A 13,245-nucleotide genomic window follows, 5' to 3' on the forward strand; every position below is an offset into this window, starting at 1 on the left:
AAGCCCAACCATGTGGACATGTAATTTTCTATTATCAGCATCTTGTACCACCTGCTGTACTCAGTTCCAGGAAGGACCTCAGGAAATTGCCATGACAACTCAAACAGATACAGGGCAGTATGCTCCTGCAGACATTCTGTCTGCAGTTTATGGCCCTTGGAGATAGCTAGATAATCCTTATGAGCAGTCCAGATAATCCTGTTCATCAGGTTGTGGTTCCCTGCCAAAAGACTAACCCAATGTTTTCAAATGTGGCTTCGTGCTGAAAGTCTAGACCAATAGTTTCCAAAAACCACCTTTCTCCATATCCCTTCTACCCAGTCCCAAGTTGCCAATTCCCGGCTTGTGGTTTTTCCCTATAAAAGCTCTCTACACTTGGTCTCATAGCTGCTACCACATTTCCTTCCATCTGCTGTGCAGTGGCCCAGGTTGAACCTGAATAAAAGGACCCTTATGTGCTTGCATCGGAAACCGGCTCCTTCATGGTCTCCGGGGGTCTCCAGAAATGGGTTACAACAGATGTTAACCTTGATCGTAGCCGGGGTAATGCTCGCCAGGCTGTCTACCATAAAGTGACTCCTTTTTGGGTTCCTTTCAGTACCTGCATTGTTCTGAAGGAAGCTGCTATGCACAGCTCCAGAGGAAACGGGTTATCCTTCAGGATATATTATGTCTTCTACAGGAAATTTATCTCTATTTATTGACTGTTCATTTAGTATGGGATTATGAGTATTTCTTTCATGCTTTGAGTTCTAATGCACCAGGACTGGCTTTTTGTTCAAGCCATGTACACTTTTATAAGTCTTGAGTAACTTAACGCGAAGGCAGGTGACCCACTTCTCCTAAACATCAGCATCCTAAGGGAGAGAGGTCTTGTCGCAGGTCTACTATCCATCCCATTCTGTCCTTTGCCTCCAGCCCCACTTCCTAGTTTCCCGGTGGCACCGCCCACCGCGGAGCGGAAGTGGGCGCACCGCAGGGCGGAAGCGCAGGGCGGGGCGTGTGCCCTCTTTTATAGCCCGCCCCCTCCCGTACGGTTGCAGCCCCACCTCTCCGGCCCGGACCGGAAATGAGGTCAGAGAGGGAAACCCGGGCTAGGAGCTTCGGCCCCGAAGGCGGCGCCGGGTACGAGCGGCTGCGGCAGCCGGTGAGGGGAAGGGGGTTCGTGAGGCTGGGGGCTCCGGGTTGCGGCGGGGTGGCCCAGGGCACTGCGGGGCTGCGGCGAGTGACCGAGGGTGGCGGGGCCTTGTTGCCCGAGCCTGGGCGCCGAGGGTCGGGCCGCCTCTGTGTCGACAGTGCCCTCAGCGCTCGCTGTCCCTTCGGTGGGCGACAGCGAGAGCTCGGGCTTGGCATCCCGAGCTGGGGTCTCCCTAGCCCTTGCGGAGGGGCCGGGCATGGTGGAGAGTCCTCCGAAACGCGGCTTTTCTCACCTTTGTGGTGGTACCGTGACCCCCCTCCCTTCCCCATCGCAGAGGGAACCCAGTCACTGGGACGAGATTGGAGACCCTTTCCGCCCTAGACAGCTGACCCCCGGTCTCGGGTGAATCCCGAGGAGAAGTTGCCCCTTGCCTCCCCTCCTCCCGCCGCTGATTGGGAGGCTAGGTCGCTGCCTTGCGGCCCACCAGCAGCGTCCTGTGAGTGACTCAGAGCAGGGTATCTGGGGTGTGCTCAGACTGAGCCTGGAGGAGCGGGTGTACCAGGGTTCTCTCTCCGTCCCCTTGGAGAGACAAGGATTCTGCGCCAGACACTCTGTTTAGTACACTTGTCCCACGTTAAAGTTGGTGCGGTTCTGCCCGAGTTTCAAAGCCCGTGGTTCTTGATTAGATCGCCGTTCCCTCGTGGGTATCTGCTTTTGTAAGGCTTTTTGACGCTTTGAGGAAGTTTGTTTGGGTGGTAGTTTTGGAGCTAGGTGGCCCCATTGCTCCCACAGATGTTGACACATACGTCAGAGGGCTTTTTCTGCCTTTGAATTTGTTGACATAGGGGCCCCCGTGAGAACGGTTTTTGGAAAGTCTTTTGCAAAATGTAAATTGCGTGAAGGGAACTGTGGTCTGAGCTCAGCTTTAAGCTCGAATTATGGCGGAGATGTACTTTGAGTTTAACAAGAGCTGGGGAGAAAGTGCTATTTTAGTATACAAAATTGAGGTGTTGTATGGATGGCAGTAGACATTTCTTCTGAAAATGAAAATTTGAAAATTGCCTCTACTACTCATGCCTTGAAAGGGTTGATTCTGGTAGCCAGAAATCTTACTCTCCCCTTCATACCCATTTTATTTTCATTTATGTCCTGTTTTTGTGCAGTTGGCGCTAAAGCACATAATTAGGATGACCAGGATGAGTAATCTCAAAGTCCTGTACCAAAATAATAGTCATAATAAATCATAGTAAAGGGGTCATATTCTGTAGTATTCTATATCTAGTAACTTCCAGGTGGCAGTCGGTACCATGGTAGTAACCAGGTGTGGGCTTTCTTTTTTCCCTACTTGGGTAACCACAGAGTCTCTGACTATGAGCATGGCAAAGTCTTCCCAATAGGTGCCACTCAGCTCTTTGACTCCTCCCTAGCGCACGCAGTTTTAGGAGGTATCCCAGACCACAGCCTAACCTTCCATTGGGACTGGATCCTGTCCGGTGCTCCCTTAGCTCTACCATAGTGTTGAAGTTGTGTGATTTGCTGTTCCTCTCTGGTGAGATACTTTCTCATGATCGAGCAAGGGACACATTTACTTGGAGAAAAGAGGAAGCTCTGTTTGTTTTTGCTAATGTCCCCGTTGTCATCTGGCGAGCCACTGAATGTGTTGATTTCAGGTATTTAACAAGGGCCAGACACCTTTTATTCGTGGCTTAAGGGTGCATGGATGTTAGAGTGGTAAGTGTAGCTGGATAAAAAGAGTCTATTTTTTTAAATATATTTATTTATTAGGGTCTATTTTCTATAGCCAGGCAGGGAGCCACACTGCCATTATAAAATTGCTCTCTAAAACTACTGGGAAACAGCAGGTCTTTTCAAGCTTTTCCTCTTCTTTTTTTTCTTTCTTTTTGGCAGATGTGGCCTCATGGATGAGCTGGTACATGACTTAGCCTCAGCCTTGGAGCAGACCTCTGAGCAGAATAAGCTTGGTGAGCTATGGGAGGAGATGGCCCTGAGCCCCAGGCAGCAGAGGCGGCAGCTTCGGAAGCGCAGAGGCCGGAAGCGCAGGTCTGACTTTTCTCACCTGGCAGAGCATGCCTGCTGCTTCAGTGAAGCCTCAGAGTCAAGTCTGGATGAGGCCACCAAAGACTGTCGGGAAGTGGCCCCGCTTACCAATCTCAGTGACTCTGATGACACGGCGGTGGCCCGACGACACCCAGCCCTCAGTGCCATCATTAGGAGTAGGCAACATTCGTGGCACGAATCTGACTCCTTTACGGAAAATGCACCTTGCCGACCACTCAGGCGCCGGCGGAAGGTGAAGAGAGTGACGTCAGAGGTGGCTGCCAGTCTTCAGCAGAAGCTGAAAGTGTCAGATTGGAGCTATGAGAGAGGCTGCAGGTTCAAGTCTGCCAAGAAGCAGCGTTTGTCGCGCTGGAAGGAGAACACTCCCTGGTCCTCGTCGGGCCACGGGCTGCGTGAATCAGCAGAAAGTAGAACTTTCCTAAGCAAAACAGGAAGGAAGGAAAGGATGGAGTGTGAGGCAGAGGAACCGAAGCAGGGCTCCGATGAGAACATGTCAGAATGGTGAGCTCGCCCTTCCGAAAGCAAAAGGTGTCCCTGGTTAATTCGGCCCAAAGTGCGAACCCACACTCTTACCATGAGTTCCACTCTCTTCTAAACTAGCCATGGGAGTGTTACCTTTGTTGGCTTCCTGTAGTCAGCTGGTGGTTGATCTCTGGTTTGCAAAGTGTCATTCATGAATCTAGTTCGCTTTGTGTGTAACAGAAATAATTTCATCCTAAAAATAACTTCAAACATGGACTTTAAATGCATAACCAAGAATTTGTCTTAAAAAATAATTTGCTGTTTTCTGTACCATTCAGTTCTTACTGTTGTTTAGAGCCAAGGTATCAGCAAGGGCTGGTGTTGACAGTTGTGACAGAGAAGGCATGCAGGTGCCAGGTCTAGGCAGTTTGTAAATAAATGCAAACTAAGTTTGCTCTTTAAGAAACATGACTTAACCGTGGTTGCATGCGTCTTTAATCCCAGCACTCAGGAGACAGAGGCAGGCGGATCTCTGTGAGTTCCAGGCCAGCCTGGTCTACAAAGCATGACCCAGGACTGTTACACAGAGAAACCCTGTCTCAAAAAACAAAACAAAACAAAAAAAAGAGAATTATGGCTTTATAGACTTTGGGACTATAATTCTATTTTCTTCTAGTTATAATTTGACTATATTAAGTTCATTTCTTTGTGTGTGTGTGTGTGTTTGAGTGAAAGAGAGAGAGAGAGAGAGAGAGAGAGAGAGAGAGAGAGAGAGAGAGAGAGAGAGATACAGAGATACTCACTGAGCCATCTTAATCTGTCCTTGGGTGTTTTCCGATGGCAGACGTTTAAGTTGTATGCATATATAGTGAGATTTGAAAATGACAGTATGAGTCCCTTTAATCCTGTATCACATGTGATAAAGTACTCTGAAGGATGCATTTTTAAAATGTCCATGTAGTTTTGATAACTCACTTCTCTCCATGTCAGATTGCCCTGAAAACATGGATACTTGGCAGCTTGCTACTTTAGTATTATTATTAGAGTTAAGACCTCTCCGTGAGGATGCCTTTGGTGTTTGGGGCAGTTTTTTGTGGCACAATGCAGGATGTTTAGAAGGTCTGCCATCTTGCGCTCTTCCTGCATCCACTCAGATGCTGTCACTGGTGGCCACGAGGTGGCTGAGCACTGCAGGCTTGCTAAGTACTCTGTGGTATGCACTGTACTGCATGCCTGCTGGGCATTCTTACTTATTCCTTACAATTCTACTGTATGGGGATTATTTGTAGTCTTAGAAAAGAAAACTAAGTTTAGAGTTGGAGTAATTTGCCAGGGTCACCTAGTGTCCAAACTGAGAGTCAAACCTGATTTCCAAGCTCACATTTCTCCAGATTTGGCTGCCTGATAGTTTTACAGCTGTAGCACAAGTGACTGTCCTTAGGACCTTGTTCTTCTGAAGTTTCTACCCTCAAAGACATAAAGCTTAGGTCCACCAAGTAATCCTGTGTTGGTAACAGGACAAGCTATGTAGGTCTGTATGCTTCCTTTTTTTCTGAATGGTTTTTTTATTTAACTTTCAAACCTTTTCTTATTAACTGTATGTTTTATGAACAGTGTGTTCAGCTGTGTTGAGGTAGGCTCACAATTTGACTCTTGTAATTTTCTTCTAAGTTTAATTCTTTCTAAGGCCTATTTATCCAATTTATATGTAGTTTTTGGATTATAAAGGCACTCTTCCCCTTACTCATACTATTTTCACTTATTTATTTATTTATTTATTTATTTATTTATTTATTTATTTATTTAGTTTTTTGAGACAGGGTTTTTCTCTGTAGCTTTGGAGCCTGTCCTGGAACTCACTCTGTAGACCAGCCTGGCCTCGAACTCACAGAGATCCACCTGGCTCTGCCTCCCGAGTGCTGGGATTAAAGGTGTGCACCACCACCGCCCTGCACTCTTACTATTTTTAATCAAATAAGAATTGATTAGGCAACTTGTAGCCTTTTATGATTCTGAAACCTTCTGTTGAGGCATTCAAGTTAGCTGTAAGATCAAGCATTTACATCTTAGACTTTCACAATTGAGAATGGAGAATTAAAATAATCTTTTAGAATGTTGCTTATGTCTTTTTCTTCCCCAGAATTTCTTGTTAAACTGAAGGTATTGTGTGTGCTAGAGACTGTCAGCTGTCTTCTCTAAGCACAACTCCGAGCACAGGGCCTGTGGTCCAGCAGGGTGCTTCTGTCCTCTGTCTCTTCCTGGACTTCAGAGCCCTGTGGTGATAGGAATGCCAGAGTCCCTCCCACTGAAGAAATAATGGGTGAAGTGGCAGTGTGACATTGATCCTATATGAGCCAAGACCGTGGAGGCTGGATAAAGGCTCGGCAGTTAAAAGCACTTGTTCTCAAAAAGACTTGAGATCAGTTCTTAGCACCCACATTGGGTGACTTACACCTGTAATTTCAGCTCTAAGGAGATCAATACTCTGCACACATGCTCGCACACACACACATAAGCTTTAAAAAAAGAGGGACCTTTGTGCCCTCTCTTCCCACTTTTAAGATAATTGAAACAATAGACCCAAAAGACTTAAAATTTTCTCAGGAGTCCCATGCTAGAGCAGGGAGAGGCTGAAATCCTAGTACTGACCAGAGGAGGCACTTGCCTTCTGGGAAGAGATTTCAGTCTGGATAGCTTATCTCACAGTTAAGTTAATGTGCATATTTCCAGGGTTATTTCATCCAAGATGGTAACACTGTTACAGGAAGGGAGTGGAGACTCCAGGAGTTTCTCTCTGTGATTTTGGCCAAACTGTAAATAATTCTATTTTTGTTTATCAATTTCTGTTTCCCACTTTCTTTTAAAATACAGGGAAACTAGGTGGTGGGATGACGGTAATAGTAGTGGACATGCACTGAAGAAAGTCTTTGAAAAGTTCTAACTGAATTGCTGGGCGTGGTGGCACTTTCTTGTAGTCCCAGCAGTTGGGAAGTAGAGACAGGAAGAGCAGGAGTTCCAGATCAGTCTCAGCTACTTAGTAAGTTTGAAACTAGCCTGGGCTGTACGATACCCTGTTTTTAAAAATAAATTAGTACAATCAAATATTTTTTTCTTTTTTTTCCGAGACAGGGTTTCTCTGCGTAGTTTTGCTCCTTTCCTGGAACTCACTCTGTAGCCCAGGCTGGCCTCGAACTCACAGAGATCCGCCTGCCTCTGCCTCCCGAGTGCTGGGATTAAAGGTGTGCGCCACCACCGCCCGGCTAGAATCAAATTTTTAAAGGAATGTGAAATCACTCCTTGACTTGGCTTCATTTATCTATAGTTACAAATACTGGGCTGGACAGATGGCTCAGTGGTTAAGAGCACTGGCTGCTCTTCCAGAGGTCCTGAGTTCAATTCCCAGCAACCACATGGTGGCTCACAACCATCTGTAATGAGACCTGATGCCCTCTTCTGGCCTGCAGCTATACATGCATACAGAACACTATACATAATAAAGAAATCTTTTTCCCCCCTAAATGCATTCTGTCAAGAGAAGGATGCTTCCTATTCTCTGGCATCAGAATATGTTCAGACTTCCCTCAGCAGTGAAGTGGAATAAAATCTTTCAATTTTCAAGCTGCTCTTAATTATGACTTATTTTTATTTTTACTCATTATTACTATATTATTATTTAGGATAGAGTCTTTGCCTCAGGTTGACCTCAACTTGCAATCCTCCTGCCTCAGCATCCTAAATGTTGGAATTACAGGCTTGTGGCTTGTAATTTGTTTTGTTTTGGTGTTGGGAATTGAACTCAGAGCTTTGTGCATGGTGGGCAGGTACTCTGAAACTGAGCCTCATACCCAACCCCACCCTCGGGTGTTAAGCGTGTTTTATAAATGGGGCTAACATTAGACTGTAAATGGAAAATAGTTATGATTTGTATATTGTTCCCTGTTGGTGAGTTGATCATGTTAAAATTTCCCTACATGTGTTTTAAAAGAAGTCCTTTCAAGAATCCCTGTGGCTATTCTTTAATGAAGCTGCTTGGCTGTGCCATGGTTCAGTCACATAGAGATCAAAGTGTTCAACTTTATTTCCTGTCAGTCATGTTGAGGGTTCTCACCATCAGCCATGGAAACTCACTAACCTTGATCTACCTTGTAAAATTACTGAGATAAGGAGCTGATTATTAACCTTAGCCTAGTCTGTGGGTAGTGTTTTAAGAAACTGTATTAAGTGTTTTGGGTTTGGTAATGTATATGTTAATTGGCTTTATTTCTAGTTTACTTAAATTTACTTACTGCTAATAACTTAAAATTGCTAACAGTTTTAAGCCTTGGTGCTGTTTCTTCCTGCTTTTCTTTCCCTGTTCTTCACTTGTGTTCCAGCCAAGAATTGTGAGGATGTAGAAATAGGTATGACATAATAGCTTTATTTATTCTGCATAAAAATCAAGTTATTACTGTAATGTCTTCTGTGTATTTATGGGAGTGAATACAAATCCTGTAAAATTACTTCCTTCCAATCTTCATTCAAATTTTCTGAATATCACTTACTCATTAGGTGATGGAGCTTAGCCTGGTTTTCTCTGCTCTTCAGCAGCACATTGTTCGTTCCTCTTGAATATAGTTTAGTTCTTTTATGAGCAGATTGGTTGGGCGATGGCCTAAAGTCACATCAGGAGCTTCTTCGGGTGATGGATTAGAGGCCGGTCTCATAGGAAAGAAAGTAGTCCCTTGTCTTGGAAGGGGAATGACAGAGACGGAGTGCTAGACTTGTCCCCTCCTTCCCCAGCCCAAGCTGACCTTCTGCAGCCCCTTGGTGCCTCTTGTTTTCTTATTTGTATAGAAAATCAATATCCCTTCTGACACAAACAGTAGCTCAAAAGCAAGAGTAAATGGAGAAAGCTGAGATCTCTGTCCATCACCTCTCACTTTAACTGCCCCAAACTCTTTAATTATGAGTGTGCTTTGCTCCAGGTGTTTGTGACAGTGGAATTGCTAAATGAGGGCCATTTTAACCAAAGACTGGGTGATCAATAACATTCTATAGCAGCAGCTTGTTGGATCAATAGCATTCATTATTTCATGGTTAAGGTAAGTAGTCTCCTTTGCAAGTGGAGGTCATTAATCAGGGGTTACTGGGGCAGTGGGAAGAATATATGTAGTGTTGGATGTTGTGCTTTTCCTTTCTGTAAACAGAGATGCTGACCAAGTACATGCTTACCTTTTTTTGCAATTGACAACATTCACCAAAAGGTATTGGAAGACTAGCACAGACTGCTTATATAGTTTAGTCTAGTTTTCGTAGTGCATCCTTAGAAACAGCCAGAAGACACATTAGGAGGCACATGTGATATGACTGTATTTGAAGGTCCGTCTCTTAGAGTCTCCCTCCCAGAAAGAGCTTTGCTAGAAAGTACAGGGCTAAGTAGTAAATATATTAATATTAAAGAACAGAACTCTGAAAATGAAGTGGATTGTTTCACTGAGTCCCAAGTTCTAGGTTACTGCAATGATTAGGAATTCCAACATGGCCTAATGACCATCACCATCATCACAGATCTGAAAGAAATAAGCTGGAACACTTCTAACGACCCCTGACACATGAGATCCTGTGCTTCTTAGTCTACCTGCTATTGTGACGTTTGTGAATTTGTATTTTAAAAGGCATCTAACAAACAGCTTCAACTACCTACTAAAATGCTTATGAAAAATTAGACATTTGGGCCAGTGAGATGCCTCAATGCATGAAGCTACTTGCCATCAAGCCTGACAGTGTGAGTTCAGTCTCCAGGAACCATGTGGTGGAAGGAAGGAACCAGTTCCCTACAACTTGTCTTCTGACTTCCACATGCACTGTGGCACTTGTTTCCCTCTGTGGCACTCACACCACCCATCAGTCAATCAAACAAATGCAATAAAAGCTTAAAACAGCAGGGAAAAAATGAAACATTTGCACACCCACATTACCAGAAACCAGGACTCAGAGTTGGCCTGTCAGCAAGGTTTCCTCTGCTGCAGGCTGGTATACTGCATAATGTAATCTTGTCAGTCTGCCCTGGCAGCCCTGGGTTCACAAATGCAAATATGGCTAGAACTTCTTAGGTGGAATGTTGCTGTGTCCTTCACTTCCAACCTATAACTCTGAACTTTCTGTTTGGGGTAGACTTGGATAGGGAAATCTGGTTCTCTCCATGTGTTTAGTGTTTGTGTCTAAGAGGCAGTCATGGGAAGTTGAGCCTTCAAGCATATAGTTTAGTACTGTATGGCCAGAAAAGAAAAAAATTCCTCTTGGTAGTGCATTTTAGAGATTGTAGTGTTTCCTATGCCTTAGTTTGTTACAAATTCCTGGGGTGTCGTGGGGTAAGAATCAGGTAGTGAGGATAGGAGATGATCCAATGTCAGTCGAGACCTGTGTGAGCTGAAAACCCCAGTAGCCCTGGGATTATGTCAAGGCCTCCTCATGCCTATTGCTCAGATGTGGGTCTGAGGGCATATATGTATACTTTCTGTGGACAGATAGGAACCAGTGGCTTTTGGATAACTAGAAATAATCCCCAAATTTGACAAATAAGATTATACGAAATTAAAAAGCTCCTACACAGCTAAAGAAATAATTACCAGAATAAAGAGAGCCTCCAGGATGGGATGAAATCTGCCATCTATTCATCTGATTAATATCCAGAGTCTACAGAGAACTCAGAAAATTAAACACCAAAATAAATAATCCAGTCAGTAAAAGGGCATAATATTTGAGTAGACAGTTCTCAAAAGAAGTACAAAATTCCAATAAATATGTGAAAAATGTTCATTACCCTTAGCTATCAGGCAAATGCAAATCAAAACTACATTGACGTTCATTCACTTTTACCTCAGTCAGAATGGCTGTCAGCAAGAAATCAGACAATAGCAAATCTGGCAAGGATGGGGTTGGGGGGCACTTACACAGTTTGGAATGTAAATTAGTGCAGCCACAGTCAGTATGGAGGCTCCTAAGAAAATTATGATCTAGCTATAGCATTTCTGGTTATATATCTGAAAGAATTCATGCCAACACAGGACAGAGATACTTATATGCCCATGTTTGTTGTGATACTGTTCACAATAGTCAAGTTACAGACTTAGCCTAGCTGATAAAGAAAATACTGCTTACAGAAATAATGGAATATTATTTAGCTACTAATAATAATGAAATCATATCATTTGCAGGAAAATGGCTGGTACCAGAGGTCATGCTAAATGTAGTCAGCCAGGCTCACAAAGACAAATATCACAAGTAGTCTTTCTTATATGGAATCTAGACATTTTACAAAAAGCCTTGAAAGCAGTGGGGGCAGCCATTTGGGAAGAGGAATAGGCAGGGGCCCAGCATGGGAAGAGAAGGTCATGGGTGGGATGAATAGGAGCTAGGTATGTGGTTTGCAGTTATGAAGATACCATAATGAAATGCTATTTTGCACAGTGATAAATGACTAAAAACATACTAGAACATGAAGTCAGAGGAATTGAATTAAATTCTGTCTAGTTTCATTTATTTAAAAGAGAACTATTACAAATAATTTGGGATATGTTCACTAAAAGGAAAAAGAAAAGACAAAAGAGGCTTTTGGACACATTCTGTAGAGTAAGGGAAAGGAGACATTGTTCTCAAAGTTCAGAGGCAGAATAGCCCTTTAAGACTGCAGTGGGAATCAGAAGACTATTTTAGGAAAATTCACCAGGATACAAAAAGGTAGACCCATTTTGAAATGGGAAACAGAACTGGAAGGCGACTGTTCAGATAACCAGTATTTGGGAGGAAAATGTCCAAGGACATTTAAGGTGTAATTGTAATTACAGAATGAAGGACAGAAATTGAATTGATGATACGGAAAACTTTGGAGTCTTCCCAGAATGCAGATGGTGGAAATGCTGGTGAGGGGGACATCAGGTCTGGAGGACAAGAGACCAGAGGCCCAGTCTGTGCACACATTCTCCCAGAGAAGAAACATCGTACTGGAAAAGAAGGGTTTAAGAGATACAGCTGATGGGGGAAAGATTCCTAAACTGAGAAAATAAAGAAATAAATAAACCTAAGTTTAAAATGGAGAACTAATGAAAACCGTTCGTTCTCCCCCCACACATGTCCTGGCAGTATTTTCATGTTCTGCCTTGGCATTCTGGGTGGAAAAGGTATGGACAGATCCGAAAAGGGTTGAAAATACCACGGCATTCATCCTCAGTGATAAATGTGAGGGCTGTATTTGCTGGCAGAATTTTGAGGAGAAAAGCCTTGTTTTCTACTTATATATAGAAAGGATAAATTTCATGTGGAAAGGCAATAGAAAGTCTCGGAAATAGGGTTTGGAGAGAGGGCTCAGTGGTTAAAAGCACTGGCCGCTCTTTCAGAGGACCCAGGTTTGATTCCCAGCACCTACATGATAGTTCACAACCACCTGTAACTCCAATGTCAGGGGCATCTGACACCCACTACTGACCTCTGCAGGTACCAGCATGTACATATACACATCATACATACAGCCAAAACACTCATACACATAAACAATGAGATGTTTTTCTAAAAGAAAGTTTCAGAAATGTAGGCCTCTTAAAAATGGGCCCTTACCCTCCTAAAGGTGGATTGCTGCTATTAATCCTACAAACAGATAGACGGTGTGTTAAAAGGATGGGTGGGCTTCTCTGAGCTCAGCCGCCAGCCTAGTGGACCCAGCAAACTACACAGTTGTCCTGGTCCCTCTCTGGTCACTTGAACTGGCAGGCCGCTGGCTGCATTCTCGGTGCCATCTAGATGAAACTGCACATGGACTCAGTACCCAGGAGAGCTGTCTGAGTGACCTTGTGTTCCAGTGTGGGTCCAGGTTCATGATGGCACGCAGTTGCAGAACCTCCATCTCTACCCAGAAGTCGGGCAGAAATAGAAGGCGAGAGCAGGGGTGTCTTTGGTCAGTGCACGTAGAAGTGACACTTTTCTTTCTTCTCCTGGATTCTAAAAATATGCTTAAAGGTTTTGTTAGCTACATTATTATTTAGTTTGAAAAATTAACCTAAAAGCTTTATTTTCATAATAATCCCAAGAGCCATAAATTTGTTTAGTTTTAAATGTATAAATATATATAAGAGATAATTTCTTAAGCTTCTTGGCTAATAAATGGAAGTAACAAACCTGCATGGTAACTTTGTAATTTAGCTTTGTGTGTGTGTGTGTGTGTGTTGTATGACTGTGCATACTCAGATATGCACACTTGGTGTGGAGGCCAGAGGAGGACATTGGCGTCTATCACTGTCCACCGTGGTGGTCCTTTGGTCTCTCACTGACCCTGGTTTTCAGTTCGGCTGTCTGGATTGCAAGCCCCAATGTACTTCTGTGTCTCTCTCTTCACCCTGTGTGCCATAGTCATGAAAAATGCTGTCAAGGACTGTGGTGGCATATGTGCACTCAGTGGTGAGGCCCAGGCTTCTGTCCCAGTGCATGGGGGAGAAGATTGGAGGCGTTGCTAAATGACCCTGAGAGGGATGCAAATTGCCTCTAGTTGAGAATGACTGCTGGAGATGCTCTCTCCTGAGATTGGGTTTTCACTT

At 44.0% G+C, this 13,245-nt stretch overlaps 1 protein-coding gene across 4 annotated transcripts in view; it reads left to right on the forward strand.

Annotated features, from left to right (window-relative positions):
• The first annotated feature begins 1,036 nt into the window (after nt 1-1,036).
• Gpatch2l (G-patch domain containing 2 like) overlaps nt 1,037-13,245 on the forward strand; it is a 50,377-nt gene continuing 38,168 nt past the window's right edge. For 2 of the 4 annotated variants that reach the window (XM_036205963.1, XM_036205962.1), the window contains exons 1-2: nt 1,038-1,125; nt 3,047-3,718. In XM_036205963.1, the coding sequence (XP_036061856.1) occupies nt 1,070-1,125; nt 3,047-3,718 (728 nt within the window). In that variant the 5' untranslated portion in view covers nt 1,038-1,069. Of the gene's footprint in view, nt 1,148-3,046; nt 3,719-13,245 lie in introns of all 4 variants that reach the window. The other 2 variants (XM_036205965.1, XM_036205964.1) reach the window with 2 other exon arrangements.

The sequence above is a fragment of the Onychomys torridus genome, chromosome 14, assembly GCF_903995425.1.
Source record: "Onychomys torridus chromosome 14, mOncTor1.1, whole genome shotgun sequence".
Taxonomy (NCBI): Eukaryota; Metazoa; Chordata; class Mammalia; order Rodentia; family Cricetidae; genus Onychomys; species Onychomys torridus.